General features: G+C 41.3%; 1 protein-coding gene across 1 annotated transcript in view; it reads right to left on the reverse strand.

The window, feature by feature from the left end:
* The window catches only part of LOC148822271 (receptor tyrosine-protein kinase erbB-4-like), a 375,272-nt gene extending 355,292 nt beyond the window's left edge, over positions 1–19,980 (reverse strand). Inside the window, exon 1 of the mRNA XM_088930325.1 lies at positions 19,634–19,980. Coding sequence (XP_088786451.1) covers positions 19,634–19,709 — 76 coding nt within the window. The 5' untranslated portion in view covers positions 19,710–19,980. The remainder of the gene's footprint in view (positions 1–19,633) is intronic.
* Positions 19,981–20,890: the final 910 nt, after the last annotated feature.

Below are 20,890 nucleotides of genomic sequence, written 5' to 3' on the forward strand. Positions count from 1 at the left end.
CAGCACCAGAGCCTCAGAGAAACTCTCCACTGCCATTTCTTTTTTTGCTAACCCCAAACCCCCCTACCTCCAAGTACTTAATGCTAAAATTAGAGACTTTTTTTGCCTCCTGACTGAACCTGCATCAGCACCAGCTCACCTTGCCAAAGGGGATGGTGTTTCATCACGGACGAAAGTCACAGAAGGAAACCGCAGCGAGCAAAGAAACAGAGGGATAGAACAGAAAGCAGAGCTCTGAAAAAGGCAATCATCATAGATTTCCTAAGCAAACACAACATTTAGGCATGGCAGGAAGGCATTTCCTATTTATCTCCTTCACCAGCAGAGCAGAGAGTGTTGTGCGATTGCACCTGTTCTCTAACCCTCAGATGGAGCAGCGGGCACTGGCCATTACCCTGAGATTAAGTGCTACTGTCAACGGTAAACGACTACATTGGGAAAAACACATTGATGTTGACATTGGACTCGTGCTAGAATTTTTCTTTTTTAATTCTTAAAATAGAATTTTGTGCAGAACGCCGAGACTGCAAGGAAAGGTGAGAAAGCCAGGAGCTGGGAGCAAGGATAACCCCAAACCCCCTTCAGAACACAGCCAAAGTACAGGACACAAACACGTCGGACGAGCAGCTGAACTGTACTCGTCAGCATCTGGATCCTTCCCGATTCTGATGAGCTTTAGAACAGAACCAGAATGAATTCCACCAGCCTGGCTTCACCATTCCTGCCCTTGAGGAGATGACGCTCGTCACCCCCTAGAACCTCAGTACTGGTGTTTCGTTCGGTCAGCGCCAGGCCTGTGTGTCTCAGATCCTTCTGAGATTGCAACTCTGCCGTCCCACAGGCACAATTCTGAGGAGCAGCACCTCGATACGTGCCACCGTCACAGATAGTCCCCCGCAGCTTGTGGAGTTCTGAGCTGGTGTGTAACAGATTGCCAGCCAAGGTCAAATGCCCTTCCCCCCCCCCCAGGAAGGGAGAGCTGTTGCCCCTGCTTGACTGCAAAGCGAGCGAGCGAGTGCGCACAGTCACTCAAGCCCAAGGAAACTGCGCAGGCCGCCCGTGTATCTGGGGCTTTCACTTGGGGGCTTCAGATCAAACACACACGTACACGCAGACCTGCATAGCATACACAGACAAAACCTCCCTCTTCTCCCTCCTCCCTCGCTCGCTCGACGCCGCCGCTCTCCCCTTCACAGCTACTGCTTCTCGCAGCACGTTCATTTATTACAGGTCACCACGAGAAAACGAGAACGGGGACAGACGACAAAGTGCTGCTCCAGCAATACCTCAGTCGGCTCCCCGCGTTCAGAAAATGAACGCCGAAATGCCTTTTTAAGCATTATCCATTAACGCCAGTATTTCGGAACTGGACTAAAATTTGTATGATTTATTCCAGGAATTGAGCAGAGATGCAGACGACTAACGAACGGCTCATCCTCCTCCAAAACAAGACAGACATTGCTCTTGGTATTTTCGCGTGTCACACGAGTGACAAAACCCGCTTGACCTACATGTAGAATGTGAAATATTAGTGTCTGCCTGAGCTCAGTTAAAGGGCATTGAATACGTGGCTGACAGGTTCCTCGGTACCGGGTTCACAGGGAGCTCACGCGTCCCCTCTGGTCACCTGTGCACACACTAGGGGTCTGGTAAGAAGGTTCACCTCCGCACTGGAGCAGAAAACAACAGGCAGGGCAGCAGCATGGAAGAGTGGCCAGGGCTCTGAAGGTTGTAGGTTCTAATGTCAGGTTGGTCACTGTCCTCGTACCCTTGAGGAAGGTACTGTACATCACCCAGATTGCTCCAATTAAACACGCAGCGGTATAAATTGGTACAAACATAAATTGCTTTGGTTTAAAGCATCAGCCAAATTAATTACATTTTTTTTATCTTAACACTTGTTTTCACCTCTGGTACGCGGCAAAACCGCTGACATCACCATTACGTGCCACAGTCTGTCGGACAAAATAAAAAATGATTAAAAACGCTTCAGCCCCCCGTTCAAAACAAGCAGGCGCTTAAATCCACACTACTTCCTATGGGGCTTTAAAGTATTTTGAATGCAAGACCCATTATTTAACTTCGGGGTTACCGCAGAGTTTTTCTTTGTGTGTGGCATAATTATAATAATAGAAGCTAAAATAGCTGAGTTGAACACAAGTAAAACTTGACTGCTTCTCTAGTGCAAAGAAGTAATAACAGCCCACTTGTGCCGTCAGAACTCCGAGCCTGATTTGGACGCGGGAGTGTGGAGCTTTATCATGCAGTCAGTAAGAATGTTACATGGAGAGGGCTGCTTAAATGAAATTATACGTTATTATAAGAGCATTACAGGCACATTTCCGAGGTAAATCAACTCTTTTCCTCTAAGATATGTGAAAAGAAAGCACAACTCTTTCAACGCCAGCTATTATAGCTTATGCAAACTGGCATGCATACAAAAAAAAGTTTTTCACGTCAATGTAAGGGATCAATATCAAATGTACTGTTATGGCACTTCAAATGTACACAATTCAATTCCGTACAGTTTTAACAAAGAAACATCTTTTTCTCTCTCCTCCTTAGTGCATCCAACACAAACACGTTTTCAAAAGTTCAACACTGATTGCTTTTACAAGTTTGCCAACCTAATATTTATTCCTTCATTTATTCATTTAATTAGTGAAAGGAAGAAAAAAAACTTCTTTGAGATGTCACCCCCCTTTGCAGTGAAATAACAGCTATAGACGAGGAATTACAGTCCCACAATTATCTTCTTTTAATTCTTTATATTCAAGTAATGAGTGTGCCTTTGTTGAGATTAGACAATTTTATTGTTATTTTAATTCATTCCTTTGTATTGCACACAAAAGGGAAGAATAAAGAGGGAAAATAAAAAGGTCTTACATTCAGAATGAGTAACGCGGTAAACTGGTACATTGTGGATTACTGAAATGACACTGTCAATCACAGGCCATATTTCTTTTTCCTTTCAATATTTTCAACACAAGACCCAGGCCTTTCTTCATACAAACTGCTCAGGCAATAACTTCAGTCAGCCGACAAAGTGCGATAGCAGGAATGTAACCCAGGATTGCCAGCGTGTCTCAGGTGTAGAGAAGACTGTAATGTTTATCGGACCACACAGCATCCACCCACTCTTCCACTTGATCTTGTAATCACAGTTAATCAAGTCCAGGTCCTTGCCTCTGGTGTTCACTGATCTTTACTGGGGTGTTACTAGGATTGTTCAGGCTTGGAAACTAGACCCCCCTGACCATTCCATCCTGGCAGCATTCAGAACTTGTCCCCCAGAGTGACTCTGACTTGGAGCGGTGGCTCTGTGGCTAAGGATCTGTGCCTGTGACCGGAAAGGTTACTGGTTCAAATCCCGCAGCCGGCAGAGGAATCCTACTCCCTTGGGGCCCCTGAGCAAGGCCCTTAACCCCAACTGCTCCAGGGGCGCTGTACAATGGCTGACCCTGCGCTCTGACCCCCAGCTTCTCTCCCTGTCTGTGTGTCTCATGGAGAGCAAGCTGGGGTATGCGAAAAGACGAATTCCTAATGCAAGAACTTGTATAGGGGCTAATAAAGCAACATTATCATTATTATTATCATCAGGGTGACTCAATCACAGCCTTCAATCTTTGATTTACAGAAATCTCAGGCAGGTTGAAAACAAGTTCCTCTTTGCCGTGACGAGCCGGACAAAGGCTGCAAACGACACAACAATAGCACACATACCGGACTGCGTTCCAGCAAGCTGCGGTGTAGAGCAGAGCTCATGGGCAGCTACTTTAAATGCAGCCCACAGAACCGGCTTTCCTCAACTTCAGTTCGGAGCAATGAGCTTCGTGAGCCCCAGCCGTAGCCTGACACCTACACCCAAAGTGAAAGGCACAAGGGACAGTGTTAATAACAGTGTTATTAAGAGCTTCTACTGGACAGAAAAAATCTAATTCTCCGTTTCGGAGTGTAACACAAATATCAAATAATTTCACACTCGCAATCTGGGAGAAACCTTTATCGAACCAACCCGGCATGTGTTATCTTTAGCTTTCGTTTCGCTAAAGGGACAGTTTAGTTCTGATTTGAGCTGAATTCTGAGTTCAGAGTGGCACAATTGACCCTTCAGTGCTCTAGGAGGGGGAATAATTGAAGTCATCCAAGAAAGAGCCCGCAAGCAACTCTTGTCTTTGATAGGCTGCCAATGCAGGAAAAGGAACCAATTCTTTCTTTCACCGCCAACTACCATCAACCCCTGATGGCAAGACTGGCCTGATTTCTTTCCTCTGACTCCTCAAGAATTTATGCAGTAACGGTGGCATTAAGTTCAAAACCAGAGTTTTAAACAGCAAAACACACACATTATGATTCACACTGGTCGGACAAAAAGGGACGGACATGTGCTGGCCATCCACAGCCCAACTAAACAATCTCGGACACCCACGCATTGAAAAGTTTGTTAGGATAGACATGCCTTTGCACAGACACACTTGACAGGTTTTGAATTGATCCTTAGTAAGACATGTTAAGCTCTTAATTTGCATTTGCACTGTCGCCACTGTAGTGGCTGCTTTGAGAGACTGGAATCAGAAGAAGTGGCATAGTGAGTGCAGGGGTGCTCATTTTAAAATGGCTGAACTCAGTGTATTTACAGAAACAGTACTGTACACTTGACTATAGTAGTGAGGAATGTACAATCCATCTGCAGCAATGTTACACTTTATCGTTTTATGCATGGTGATGTAATAACGTGTGGGTAGAGAAATTTAATAGACCCCATGCACTGAAACTGGTAAAGAAGTGTTTTATATAGCAGTTAGAAAACCAATAAATTAGTTAAAGCTGTTTAAAAAAGACAGTCTTTCCCAGCGAGAGACTTTCATTGATCGCAGGCTGCTGTTTAGCAAACTGAATTATAAGCGAAACTCCTCAAGAATTAAAGAGACTCTGACAACACTAGCCTGTGATCTATTAGAATCGAATTGCAGTGTTCTCCACCTCTTGGCTTGGTGCTACAGCTCCCCAGGCACTGGTTATAATAAGCCCTCTAAAAAGTGAGTTGATAAACACGAAGTAGATCTCCAAAGCCGAAGCCATAAATACTGCTGCTGTACTGGCCTTGTCTGCTGGCTGTGTTAAAGGAGCCGGCCAAGTAAATCAATGGTTCTGCTTCTTAGCAAACAACAATAAATCGAGGGCTCCCTCAATTGGAGAAATTCACCAAACTCGAACACTAGGGAAGGGGAATCTAGGACACCACAAAGTATTATTCCCTGAAAATTCCCATGTGCCAGGACATCTGCCCCACTAGCCTCTGCGTTTTTGATCAAGAAATACTGTATATAGAACATGGAAAACACTAACAACCATATTTTTTATCTTTGTTTTGAAGCGTTTTTGGTCCCAGATTTCATAGAGTAAAGTCAGAAGGTGCTATCTGGAATGAGACGACATTGCTAACAATCAATAGAAAAAGGAAACTGACTTCCTAAAAAACAGAAATGGCTTTTTAGTTTTTTTTTTCTCACAATTCTCCAGCTTGAAAAAAACACTAGGAAACCCTTAAGCCCTTGTTGCATCTTGCTGCATCCTCTGAAATGTGCACTAGGACGTCCATCTATTCTCACTCTTTGAGGTCACAACGCCAAACGACACTGCCGGAAAATTGAGAAGAGAACAGATACAGCTCTGCCCAGTAGTGACGTCAGCTCACAGGTGCCCAGAAAACCACAGGGCCTCTTCTGCACGCCAAGCACAGGGTACCTCTGACTCAACCCTCATGGCACTCAGTCAGCTCTGGGATTCCCATGCATCACTGCAGTCACAGGCAGCTAATGCAAAAGCCCAGATCAGAAGCTTTTAAAAGCCCTTCTGTCTTCTAACTGCTCCATCCAATTCAGGGTTGTGGGGGAGCTGGAGCCTATCCTGGCAAGCAATGGGAGCAAGGTAGGATACACCCTGGATGTGACAGGGCACACACAGACATGCACATACTTACACCAATCAATCAAAGTTTATTTATCAAATGCACAACAATACAACATGCAGCAGTAGTTTCTGGGGATGGAATGTCTTTTCTTACCGGGGGTGGGATAAAAATCACAAAATTAAAGTTACAAAATAAGGTTACATAATAATAGATAATAATGCAATAGAAATAGAATAAAATAAACTCCTGGACCAGTATTTCCCAGAAGTCAATTAAATCACCACTGTGCCTTTGGACTGTTGAGGCAAACCTGAGCACCTGGAGAAAACCAGCAGGAACATGAGGGTAACATACAAACCCCATCCATTGTAGAACCCCAGGTCTGAAATTGAATTCAGGATCCTAGCGCTGTGAGGCAGCAATGCTAACCCCTGTACCACCATGCCTCCCCTTTCAAAAGTCATCCCAACAAATTCATCTCATTTTAAAAACACCAATTAAAAAATACTCTTCAGATCACATTTCCTAAAGCAGTTTTTTTTTAAAAAAAAAACCTCAAAGAAAGAGAAATAGTGACTCCGGGGACCACCTGAACCAGTCCCCAAAGACTAGTAGATCAGAAGTTTCCTAGCCCTTCTCTGAAGTTTCAGCTGAACAGCAAAGTGAAACCCGAGATTTGGCACCAGCTCCCAGAAGCCTGAGCTCTGTGTACATTTATCGCCTCACTGCAGACGTTTGATATGACTTATCAACTGTGCCCTAATGAATAAATAGCTTTATCATCTGTACCTTTGTGAGCAAATAACATCCATCAGGGCTTATGTTGTATTGACACTACAACATTACACTGTGTGTGATACCTCACGGAGTCACAAAGACAATTTTTATAGAAATAAAATCCAATCTTAATATTTATCAAATTATATAAATGGATTTAAGTATGCCACAACACAAACTTAACATTTTGGTTGAAGTTCAGCATTCGATCATATTTAAGAAAAACAGGTAATGCAACTGATAACAGAGTTTGTGCCCTTCTTTTATTTTTTAATCAGGGGTTTGCTCAAGGGATTTTCATGAAGATGAATAACATATTGTGTTCCACACGAGAACTGAAAATTTGGAGGCCTTTTTATTTCTGAGCCCATATGCAGAACACACCTAATACTGGTTTACTGTATGTTTCACTGAGTATTCAGAACATGAACCAAAGGGCACAAGTGGTTACATGAAAGTGCAGTAAGAACTGAGAACAGGATGCACTTCTTTACGCAAAGGGTGGTAGGAGAATGGAACAAGCTACCCAGCCATGTAGTTTAGGTTGATACTTTGGCATCTTTCATGTAATGGCTGGATGAGATCCACACATCAGTCAGCTACTTTTTACCAACAAACTAAATGAGCTGAATGGCTTTCTCTCATTTGCAACCTTTCTTGCAGTATGTTCTTATTTTTATAGAATGTAAAACTCAATGTCTTTAAGGGCCTTTTTTCTTTTTTCTGATCCAATAAGAAACATTTTTAATGTTACTAATTGAGTACCCATTTAAGAATTTGTGATAGTTTTTAAACAGAAGTGTAAATTATTTCATCCAAAAATACTTCTAATATTAGCATGGTGGTGATGCCAAGTACTTGTCCAGCAAAAGTTGCTTCAAGGAACACAAAGATTTTCTTATTAAAACACAGCAGTGGTTTATTAAGAAGAATGACACATAATACTCGGGGTCTGAGATTATAAATATTTTGAGGACAACAACAGACCACTGAACAATGAAATCTCTTGCTTTGATCCTCTATCCAGAGGTATAAGCTGTTCGAAAGGTTCCTTAAATCTTCCCACAAGTGAAACATGTTTTCGAAAAAACAGAAAGTTAGGCGTCAATTTTCAAAATAAAACAAAATATGAATTTATGCACATACACCCAAACGTACTGAAAAAAAAAACCCGATCACTAAGGTTAAAAGCAGAAGACACAGGATTTACCCAGGACCAGCACTGAGAGGCACAGCAATCATGGGTCTGGGTCAAGTCCTTGACCTATTAAGAACTTCCTGTGCTGTACTTTTCAAGCCTCTTTGCAAGTTTACTGTATGATGCTTCCTTTTTCTACTTTCCCTCCACTTGCTCCAGTTGACCCTTGTGGAATTTTTATTTCATGAGAAAGCATTCTGCATGTTTTTGCTCTAACTGGGAACTCCCGTCTCAGCTTAGTGGCATCAATCTGATTATCTGCACCCACAGGCAGAGCGTCAAGAATTCTTAATTTGGCTCTTACTTTTCCTAGCTTCTTTCGGAGACCTGCCCAAGCCTTTCTCTCTCTCAAGTTTCTTATCAGCTTTACTCTTCCTAAAGAAACCCTCTTTCATGATCTATTTCTTTCATTGGCTATGGACCCTGAATCCTCATGTCAGGGTCACTGTGCATTTTCTGCCTCCTCTTTCTCTGGTAGTGCTGATCTCTCCATCTCTGTTTTTCCAATACAAGCTTGGCTCTGCCCATGGCTGTCAAAAAGAGACATTCACTTGAGCTACATTTGTCAAACGGCAGTGGCTAAAAAATGGTGGTACACAAAATGAAATATTTTTTCTCTCTTAAAGAATAATATGTGGTAATCTTTTATGATGTTATTATTTATTATATTATGTTATTAATTAATACAGTCTAGAAAACAATAATTTACCCTATATAGGACAAAATGTTAAAGTACTTACTTTACTTTATTACTTAAATAATTTAAAAAAAGCTTCCGGGATCAAACCTACAAATGTAAAGAAATAAGCAATATTAGGTCTCAAATCAAATCAAAGTTTATTTATCAAATGCACAACAATACAGGTCTCCTGCATTTTTCAGCTCTATTAACACCTCAACATTTGGCAATTCGTACTTATGGAATGGACTTCTTTCAACATCTTTCTGAAGCGCCAGACAGAGCAGCCATTTCATTTTACTGCAATTTTAACGAGACAGCGGGTGTAATAAATTATCAAATTATAGATTTTTAATCACAAATCAAGGTTTAATTCTGGCTTTTAGAGGGGAGTGACCTTGACATGTTAAGGTTGTAAAACTGTTCAAAAAACAATTGTATCCTCTTTTTGGCTAAATTGAAGAAATATAAAATTAGTCGGCCATCAACAACAAAGGAGCTGCAGGAAAGATTCCTGGAATACACATCTGTATTTTTTATTTAATCACAAGAAAGCACTTTGTACAACTGAAGGTATATTAATTAGTGACTTACTGTATCGTTCAAGTAGGGAGCTGCGTCAGCATGTGTAGGCTGCAAAGGAACAAGTAAAGGTTTATTCCCTGCTGAAAAGAGAAGAAAGGAAACACAACATTTCGGCTGTGGAGCCTTCTTCGGCCACCTCATTCCATGTTGTGTTTCTTTTCTTCTCTTTTCAGCTTGGAATAAACCTTGACTTGGTCCTTTGCGACTTACTGTATACTCTTCTATAAAAAACAGACACGTGTTTGAAACTTTTAAAGGTTTTTTAAGCATTCTTCATAAAAAGCATAAAATTGATGGTAGCATAACCCCCACCCAAAAAAAAATATTTGATAATTTAAAAAAATGTTCTAAAGAAAAGAAGAAAGAAAGAAAAAAGGAAAAAATCAGTCTTACTTAAAGGATGGGACTTAGGCTTCTATTTACATACATTTACTTTGGTACATTTTATTTGAATAAAAGCTCAACAGGTACTTGTTCTGAAAGGCATGTACCTGTAGATATTGTTTCATGCCTAGAAAGATATTTTGTCATTTCACCAGAAACAAATCAATGGTCTTTAAGTACAGACGGAGAGGCTGAGCCATAATCAGAAAGAGACTCAATCCTGGTGAGAGCTGATGCTGATGAGTCTCTCTCAGAATCAGGTCCTGGACAGAATGCCTCTCTATCAGTGGGAAAAGGAGATGGGACAATGAAAACTAACAATACCAAATCACCAATCACACCTAGCCAGCATGTATTTGGGAGGAGGGAGGAGACAGGAGCCCATGATAAACACCCACATGAACATGAGAGGGGTGATGCAACATGCAAACTCCTCACAGATAGACCCTGAAAGGCCTCAAATCTAAAGCTATAAGATGCCAGAGCTGCAAAACAGCAGCGCTAACCTCTTCTCCACCGGTAAGCACAGATCATAAATAAAAATAACGAGTCTCACTTAAGCATAATCCAAAGTACAGGGAGATGTACAAGACTAACGCACAAAGAATGACAACATTCAATAAGAGTAAAAACAATAAACTAAGGCCCAATTAAACAAATTGAGCTGCATTCCCACAGGGTGACTACACTGCTCTGTCTGCACTATCGCAAAGTGGGACCTCACATCTTTAGTTAGACTAATTGAAATTAAAAATTAGCCCAATCAAAGCTCTCTCAGAAAGTGGGCCAAGTCTTAGATCTAATTAAGTTGCCTTTCCACTCCCACAAAGAAGCAGATCAGACCCGGCCTGCCTCTGTTCCACTTGTTTATTTATACACCACCTCCTAAGGAAAAGCATCAATACATCATAACAGAGCCCACATCTCATTTTCACAAAAGACTGTGGCAATTTATGTCAAAGATGCATATTTAATTCTAAATACCCCATTGTGCCTCCACATTCCTTAATTTAGAATGCCTTTCAAGAAATTGAATGTCATTTATAAACTGAAAAAAAAATGATCAAGTTTGATCAAATGAATGCAGTGACATTTTTAGTGGTTCCTGTCCAACCCTCTTTGGTGAGTCTGTTTTCACCCAATCAAAGCGAATAAAGGACATCAAAAACACAATGTTATGTTTGTCTTCTCTGGAAAGATCTCTAAACGCAGTTCTGAGCAGCACAGTTTCAAAGCACATTTCAAGCCTAGTAGAATAAGGAATTGGCCTTAAGTCCAGCCCACAGATGTCAAACTGTCATAACAGGACAAGGTGTTAACTCTATTCCAAAAATCACTCTGGAAGAGTTTCCATCTTCTGCTTAATGCAATATTTTTTTTACAAATGTTACTAGTTCTGTTTCTGAAGGAAGATTAGTTTAATCTCCTCCTTACCAGTTGACACAATTTGAAAAACAGCTATGGTATTTCTTTTTACATGGCAACCTTACACATCAAGGCTCTCGTCGCTGATATATTAGCTTCCCTTTGACAGGGAGTAAATGGTAAGTCATACTGACACAGCAAAAATACTCAAACTCATAAGCCATTTTTATCGGCACTGTTCCCTATTTGTACAAAGAGCTCAATTAAAGAAACTCCATGATAGCATTTTATACTGTACCTATATATATGAGTATCTAAATTAATTATAATAATAAATGCAGAAACTGCCTATACAGTATGCAGTTATTCAAACTTGACTGTCTTACGTTGTTCTGGTTGAGCTTCAACATGGCCCCCGAAGAGTTAAAACAGCGACTGCTGAATGGAGCCAGCCCTGCTCCAGAGAGAAGGTCAGCGGCACAGACCCAGACTCCGAGGCCAGAATATTTGTTTCTGAGAGGAATTACAAGTGGGTACAAAAACAAACCCTCCACTTGCTGAAAAGAAATCCTCTGGCCTTTCGCTTTCGAATTTCTTCAAAGACAGCACGGCAGACAAGAGGCTTACAGACGAGTTTATTGCTTTTTTCCAAGCTGATGTTTAAAGATGCTGTCAGTATTCTTGTTGTTAAAAAAGAAGGGTCCTGTTGCCTTTGAACGAGACATTCCTGCACAGCCGAGTATGACTAGCTTTGCAAAAAAAAAGGCAGAAATCAAAGCTCCTATTCTTTCCATTACAGAGATGAGACACTGTGATCAATTATCGTTTTTGCCGATATTATAAGAAAGTATTACCTTTTACAAAGTAAATGCTGGCTACAGTTTTGTACATATGACAGAATTCACAATTTATTTTTCACTAGACAAAAACAAAGAATCCAAAATTTGGAGAACCTCAGTTTTTGCTTTATGTATTAGTTGATTCACACCGCATTAACAGTCCGTTGATTATGAAGTATGTGAAGCAACAAATTTAGTAAATAATGATTTTTTTAACTGCATGATGCAACCTTCGGGGCTAAACTTAATAAATACTGTACCAGTGCAAGTAAATGCATTTATAGCTCTGCCGCCTTCAGATTCTTAGTGATGAGAAAGCAGTGTGACTTTACAAGAAATGAATAAAAAGGTCATTCTGTGGTTCTGAAAAGCATCTTCATAATAGGTCCATTTATGTGGCAGTGCAAATAAGATGTCTCTTAAGAATCCTTTCACTTTATATTTATTGAAGCAGTGTCAATTTATATCTTAAGTAAAAAAAAAATCTTCGAAACTCACTGCATTCGCTTAAAAAGTATGTTGCTATTAATGGAAGACATAAGGAAAGTCTGAAATGGGTTCTGAAGGCTCAGACCTCCGGGAAATTTCATGGTATTTGGTACTTTAAAGTAAAAGAAAATCAAGAAACTCACAACAGTGGCAAATTTAGGATCATTTCTTGACCTTGGCAAATCAAAATTATACTAAACCAAGCGCTCCGCACTTCAGAGACCACACGGCACTGAAGAAGAGCAAAAAAAATGGCTTTTGCTGATCAGTGCGTTAAATATTCATCTAGATTAAGAAACAAAAGAACTGTGCTAATAAGCATAAAGAATAGAGGAATTGGATCTCGGGGAATAATAGCGAAATGGCTTAATTACACTCATTTTATTCTGTAACTGAGCTGACGGGCACTTGAAAGCCATCACCGGTGTCACAGATTGCAAGAGAGGATTGCGGTGAGGATATCCAAAGCTCTTCTTAGCCGCCTCTGTACACGGGCTTTTGGGCGGGGGACATTTGGCCACGCTCCGCATTAAACACGCACAAATGAAGCACCGGAGTCATTCAGCGACGACTCCGCTCTCCCCCCTCTTTCCTCCCTGGCTTCAAAAAACAGATACTACCTGCAATATGTTTCTTCCCCCTTTTTGTATTGTATGTGCTCGAATTAACATAAAATGACAGAATTACACAAACCGAGGTCACTCCACATTAAACATTTCAGTTCAAATCATTCTAGACACTCCATATTTTTCTGTGCACGGTTTTTCCTTTGTTTGGGAGCGAGCGGGGGTGGGGGGAGCATTTGTGTTAATGTGATTTCTTTTGTGAAAAGGACGACGTGGAAGAACTGACTAATGGCACAAACACTCCGGTAGGATATGACAAAGGACGCGCACTGCCCATCATCCTAAACACTGAGAGGCAAAATTAAAGCTTCCTTAGAAATTAAGTCTTAATGGATGGACGATGGCACTTCTTTACGTGAAGAGTGGTAGTGGGAGTGTGTAACAAATTACAATCGGTAAGAAAAGTGCTGCTGTTCTCCGATGAGTCAGACGCTAATCACCCGGCAACTCTGGTTGTTGAAAGGTCACAAATAAAGAACCCGTTTTTGTGTGCTAGTGGGCTCATGGTATAGTCACAAGAGGTACTGTAATTTATTACAATTTATTATTGATTTATTTGAGATAAGCATCTACAAAGCCATCGTCGTTTATAATAAACAGCGTTAAATAATATGTAGCATAAATAAAGTTTTTAAAAATATTTTTCTTAAAAGGGGGTGATACATACAGGTTTTAACATTTGTAACCGCCTCCCACCGGTCTTTAAAGTCGAACAATAATCAAGGGAGCTTTGTTCTGTAAAAACCAGACGCTATCAAGAAACCTGCCAGAATGTTGCAACGATTTACAAAAAAAACTATTTACAGAGGTGGCTAGGTAATGTCACCTGATCTCCTTTTCTCCAGTTAAGGCCAGCCAAATACTAAGAAGCCTAGAAGGTCCGTCACTATTGCACACCCCGCCGAAGAAAGTGCTGTGACAGCTCATGGTGTTTTGCCCACGGTTATATGGCGTGGAACACGGCGCAGAATACATCTGCAGCAGGCAACTGGTTTCAAAATTAAGGAGTGGTGAGAAAGGTTAATAATATCAACCACGATCGTCGCCATCGTGTGAACAACGACCTCTGGTTTGGAGGAAGTTTCTAAAGTAACCCCATCGACGTATGGGGCGATACGTTTCATTTCTATTCCGCGCACACAAATCGCTAAATGAGGTGCACAGCTCAGATTCTTAAGAAAATTAGCATCTCACTTATTCTGCTTTGTCTGAACTCAAAGCGTGTCTAATAATGTAAGCAGCGGATTGGTGTCTCTCTCAGCCTATTTTTTTCTTAATTTGCTTCATCTAAAAGCAATTCACTCAACATCTTGTCGCCCTCTGGCAGTCCGGGTTAACTTCTGTGCGCTTAATTTCTCATTTGGAGTTTTGTACATCCGATTCGAGGTGTTTGCCTGTCAGGAGTATTTTGAGGTGGAGGGTGCAGGTGTTCTGCTGATTGGCACGTTTTGCAATCTATTAATTATCCCTCTTAATACTTTCCTAATTGCACCTCTCGGGAAAACGACGAAACCTTTCTTTTTCCTCGGCGCACGGAAAAGGCTGAACTAGTTAAGCAGGCAAAGCACACAATCAAAAATATTGAGATAGCAAAAGGCCGCAATTTTACAGCTGCTGATGTATACAGCAAGTGTCAGCTTAATAAAAAAATCGCTCCCGTCAGTGGATTTTAAAATTAAACACGCGACAGAAAAAAAGAAATAAAAAACAATGATTCTGTTCTGTCTTCAACTGTCTAAATCATTAGTTACTTAATTGATTGTATAAATGAAGCCTGATTACAGTAAGCCTACAATTTTCCACTGAAGTATGGGTATATACAGTATAAATCATCACACGCCTCTTCCTTGGTCTGAAGCCCAGACTTCTTTGGAAAGTGAAACCACACCGTACTATATATTCAGACTACACGCGCACTGGGAGTATCGGGCAAAGATGACGGCTGTGCTCCGATTATCAAGATATTTTGATTTTAAAAATAAATCGATTTCGTCTGCCCGCATTCCTGTACTGATGTGTACCTGCGGGTGAGGGGAGACAAGTTCCGTCGTTGCAATTTAAAATACGTGTAACTGTTTTATACTGCCTTGGTGGCATTCCCCCCGAGAACACTGCCGTCCCAACAATCCGACGGATCCTTCCACAAGCGACGCCTTGTTCCCTATCCTGCTGTGCTCTGCTGTGAAGAGTTTCGTTCCCGTGTGAATCAGTGCTTTCGAGAGATATTAGTTTTGTGCGATGAACGTCATTGCACAAACAGCACTTACAGTACATGTATCTAACTGTATACATGTACAGCGTCGTTGGTACTGTATCTGTCGCCTGGTGTATTCCTACGGCCTTTTGCATAGGGCCATTCTGAATAATAGGAAAGGGCATGACTACTGTATCAGATACTGAACAGAGCATGAGGGTGAATCACATTGTTGAAGACAGGAGAGAATATAGCCAACAGCACACAACAACACAGATTAGTTGTGCAGTCATTAACCGAGTTAAAATGCCATCTCAAAGCATTGCTAAACTTTCTTTGCATTAGCTAGTCGTTTATATTTAACCCACACTTTAAAATGTGACTTTAGTCATTTATACAGCATACTTTAAAATTCATCAAGAACGCCTTACGTACTGTAAAACAAACGAATGTTAAAACGTACCAAAATATCGCTTGAAAAGACACGTTTCCTTGCTTATTACCAGTGTGAATCCATGTTAAAATGTCTGACGCTTCTGCATTTTACGAACGGAAAATGCAATCGATAATGTTTAGTCTAATTCCTGACGAATGCACACCCAACTGACGCTTAACACCCAGTATTGTAAACATTTTGTGTTACCTTTGACCTTTGGCTTCTGCATATCTGGTGTCGTTGAGCAGAGAACCGACTGGATAAGGGAAATGGATATTAAGATTGTGCGGTGCGTTTTTCGGTAACAAACCGTAACAACTTTAAAGATACTTGTGTTACGGTCTTGAGAGACTAACTCACGATCGAATTTAATAGGCGTATTCCGCATGTCCTGCATCAGCTAAAAACTGATAATACTGACCTTAACTATCACAAACGTGTTCTTTCTCTTAAAATCCGACTACACGTTTAAAAAAAACTTTTTTTTCATAACGTATTTACATGACAGGTTTGATGCAGCTCGTACAGTATTTCAAGCCGTGATTTCCATAACTTCACCAGCATAACAAATTCGAATTCGGCTATCAGAAATAAATTTAGTCATACTTTTGAAGCGTATTATTATACTATGAAGAGCTCTGTTCGGCAAAAAAAAAATATTAATCCGAACAGACAAGAGGTCAAGTTTTGTGTAACATAGATACTGCTTTTTTGCAGCGTGTTATATTAAGCCTATATTAGGTCACTTAATTCAGTTCAAACAAATGAAGAAAGGTCTCTCGCCGGAGAGAGCTCGTCTCAGCTTAGCCTGCGATAATGCGCGAATGGTTCGTGAAGGAAACGAGCAAGCATCCTAACTGACTTCTGTCAAACGCCCTCCACTACATCTGTATGGGAAACGAACAAAACGAGGGAGCAGTCTCTCAGTTACCGCTACTACCACAAGGTTTTGACAGGTTCTGCTACCGCCATGGGCAACGACGCCGGGCTCAAGCGCTCACGGAGAAACCTTGGAGTTTGAACATCCACGGGGGGAAACGTTTAGCACCCACACGATTAAGTTCAAGTCCCAACCTAAGTTTGCGTAAGTGCGCGCAGTGCGTTTCAACATATATACTTCTTCATATTCGTATCGGGGATCTGAAGCCACGGCTGTAAAGCATAATGCATACCGAACGTAAGCATATACAGTTCAGGGATTTCAGTGCTGGTGTACACCGGCAGTGTTTGGACCAATTTACAGGGTAAAACAACAACAACAAAAAGATATATCGTCTAAACGGAATCAAAACATTAAAGACAAAGATCAAAAAAGTTGGACGACGGAGAAAGGGCAAACACTGATTAAAAGCCTGACTAAACGGGTAAGTCTTTAGTCTGGATTGAAAACCTGTTCAAGAGGTTTTAAATGTCTCATTTCTCAGATTTGAGCTCCGGAGTTGCGGAGCAAGGCGGCTGAACGCGCGCGCCCCGACACTCTCGCGCCTCTAAGAAGGTACAGTACTGAAGGTGAGCCCTGCCCTGCTTGGTGTGTAGGGCTTTATAAGTTAAGAGTACAATTGTGCACCGAATGCGCTGTGTGATGGGGAGCCAGTGAAGACGTGCCAGACTTGGGGTGATGTGCCTTGAACGCATTAAAGCAACCCTTCCGTAAGGAAAAACCCAGACGTCTGAGTCTATGGATTTTTACTGTCACTACTAAAACAGTACCCCATCATAATGTAATCATAAAGTTAGAAGCAATTCAGGGCATCCCGAAGATGATCTCCGTTTCAGTTTATGAACTGAACATTAATAAAGAAGACGAAAGGGCACATTGTAAATGTGTTACCCGTCATCTCATGTCCTTTATAGTGAAGTACTGTTAAGTCCAGGGACAGTCACAACACCGAAAGAGCCTGCTGTGGACGTGGGAGAGATTTCTAATGAACTACATACAGTACCACGGCTCCAATTGTACACGTGCAGAATATGTACTGGGCCAAAAGTATAGTATTACTATTATCATTAACAACGTTTGTAACCCATTTCTAGAGTTCAGTACGCTTTAAAAGAAAGTTCGCTTAATGCGAGGTTTTGTTTTTCGTGAGGGGGTGAAACAGCAGAACTGCCATTAATTAAAAGGAAGACGCCGCGCCTACTTTTCATTAAACAATTCTTAAGACAACGGAACGCTAACTCGTAATATTGAACCTAAACTGATGCAAAATCTCACTGAAGTATTGAAGAACTCCTTTCTAGAAGTTCTCCGAGGAATGTTTTGAATACATATATACAGTACATAATTTGCATAAGTACTTTGCATAATAATGTAGATAGATGAGTATAAGGGGGAATTACGAACTGGCATATGCCACTGTTTGAGAAGTGAGTAAGACGCACTCCGCTAGAACCTGAAACTTCTCAACTTTCTGACCCACGCAAGATTTCCTCACCTTGCAGTTACATTCGCGAATAACCCTGCGGCGCACGATATCAAGGGAAACACACACCTATGACACTCGGCGAGGCTCGGCTGCCCTTTAGCCTGAATTCTATCAGCTGCGAAACATACAGTATAAGACAAGAGCCGCCACAGGCTGCAGAGTTCAGATTGTACACAGCGCGAAAGGACTGCGAGTCTCCGGATCATACCACCACCGTGTGGAGATGCGGCTGTTTCTCCCAAGCAATCAAAACTATATCTCAACTTGTTTAAACAGCACAGCCCGATCTCTTGCAGCGTAATAATGCCCAGTCCTCCAATAGACCAAGCTAACAGTCAGCCAAATTATGTTTCAAATGGCACAGACGGTGCATTTTATTGTGACTACAGGAAAAAAAAAACAGAACAAAGTATCAAAACCCTTTGTGATCCCAAACGTTTGGAGACGCGTAAGATACTATATGCCACCATAACTTGTACTCAGGTGCAAAACCATTAAATGAATAATAAGTAATGAGTGCTAATTAGTCGATTACTTGCTAATTTATTTTTTAAAAATGTACTGTAGTTATTACTCGCATGTTACAGGTCCTGTGTGGGTACTTCGAATGTTTCCCAATCTGTTCACTGTGTAATGAACAGACTGCCACATTACTTCCGAAATTTTGATTATTTACTTCTCATAAACACCATTGAACACCCAAAGAACGAAGAAGTTTTAGTTGTGCTCTGTAAATAATGTTTCAGATGCGCAAGTCAAGGCTCGGTGTCTTTGAACAGGAACTATTGCTTTGTCAATCGAAACGCGAGACAGCTATGAGCTAATAATTATTATCAATAATAGCTGGCGTTAACGACTAATTCGATGTTCTTTATACATGTTTACGTTTCATTACGCAGATTAACCATATGACAACGAACAACATCTGAAGATGCCATGCAATTCGAAGAATATCTAAATCAATTCTAGTAAGGATTAAGGATGCTGATAGTAGTCCGCAGATATTTAAATCTTTCACACCGCATCGATTATTAAAATCGCGTATTTTTAGCACCTCCGTTCGTCCTTAAATTGCTGGCATTTTTTAAATCACTGACGACGGGAAAGGCGGTAGGTCAGGTGCAATTGCTCAAGAAGGCAGCGGGAAGAAACACAAACGAACTGGTTAATCCTCTTTTTGCTCAAGAGACGAAAAACCCGGGGTGAAAACGTGAGTGAGTGGACAATAGTTCTCCGGTGTGTCCGGGACACGTGCGGTGTGAACTCCATGTCCAATTCTCTGAAAACCCAACCATCCCGATTCTCCTGAGTCTCTTGAGACGCACTTTAACATACCCCTAGGAATCAAAGCGCGATAACACAACCCCGCAGTATCTCAAAAACAGGTACAGCATAAACAGTATCAAGATCGACACAGTAGTGAAAGAGGAGTGTCGGCGCTGAAAGAGCATGAAAACAACACATTCCTGCTTTCATTTACTGACTGTCATTCCATTCATAACTTGTGGTCCACAATGTACAATATCACACATTTTGCGATTATGAGAAATAAAGACTGTGACCAGCGTTACTAGCAACTGTAGAGTCCACACAGCGTAGAAACTACTAGCCCGACTAGTGAGAAACAACAGTAGCTCGCAGCCCAATAACAACACACGCTGGAGCATGACATTTAACAATACACCTTGCGCACGATACGAGAACAAATATATCCTACCCACCTGACTGCGATGAGCTGATCCTGACGATCACAGAACTGAACAGCAAGCCGAAGCAGTACAGAGTGGTTGGCTTCATTTTTTGGGGGGGGTAGCAGTTACTCCTTTAATTCACATGTCCAGCAACATATCCCGTTTATTTATTTATTTTTTAATGGACAAAAGAAATCTTGAGCTGATGACAGGGTTTCGATGCACGATTTGAAACGTAAATATGTCTCCTCCAGGTGTGTCTTCGTCCTGTTTACGCCTTGAAAAGATTTGCCGAAGTTCGGACAGTAGTAATGTACTTTCCACAGCGTGGTATAGCTTGCCCTGATTGCAGTGCTAAGCTCATGCCATTACTCTCTGCAGAGTTCAGCACACAGCGTCCGCTCGAAAGCTGGAGACACGCCCCCCTGAGGGAGTTTCCCCGCCCATCGCCCCGCGCATTGGCTCCAAAGGCGGCTGGTACAATTGGTCCCCGCCTTTAACCACGCCCTCCTGCGCTCCCATTGGGTCTTCAGGCCTTCCAAAAAATTGCTGTTTTATTCAGCGCAAACACCTGTCTCAAAGGCAGAACCGAGTCAGGTGAACGCGCAACTGTCGGCGCGATTTAATGTGGTACTTCTTGGGGTCTCTGGCGTCAACCTGGTAGTGTTTTCTAATAATTCTATTATCAGAGATAAACTTTTGTTTCCCAGACGTGGAATAATCGGAACGTACCATTTCTGAAGCGCATTATTTGACCTTTAAAAAGCTATCTGATAATTACAGTAATAGATTAAACAAAAACGTTGTCTTATCACGGAAGAAGGACGATTTCAAAGAACACCTTTACGGGTTAAGAGATCATAAGCCATACTAAAAGTAAGAATCCTACGTGTAACAGTTATTAGAAATGGATTGGAAAAGTGATACGACAAGCACGGTGGACTATTTAGAACAAATTTAAATTGAACTATTTATACTGACGGCTGTAATCAAGCCAAACGCAATTTTCCACAATAGGTCGTATATGACACTAAGTACACAAGTGGATTTTTAAACCCACTTACAATTCTTTTATATTACTTATAATTCTTTACAAAAGTGCTTCTTTTATACTTCTACAAGGCAAGTCCTGCCGATATCGCATTTATGATGCACGGTGTATCTGCGTGTGTACAGTAAGTCCAACTGGTGTCACTCTCCAATTGTTTTTGTGTTGTGTCCTTTGTTGGTAAGTTGTTCAGACCACTAGTAAGTGATTCCCGGTTCCTCTCTTCAGAAACATGAAAA

The sequence above is a fragment of the Atractosteus spatula genome, chromosome 13 (genome assembly GCF_055471065.1).
Source record: "Atractosteus spatula isolate fAtrSpa1 chromosome 13, fAtrSpa1.hap1, whole genome shotgun sequence".
Classification (NCBI taxonomy): domain Eukaryota; kingdom Metazoa; phylum Chordata; class Actinopteri; order Semionotiformes; family Lepisosteidae; genus Atractosteus; species Atractosteus spatula.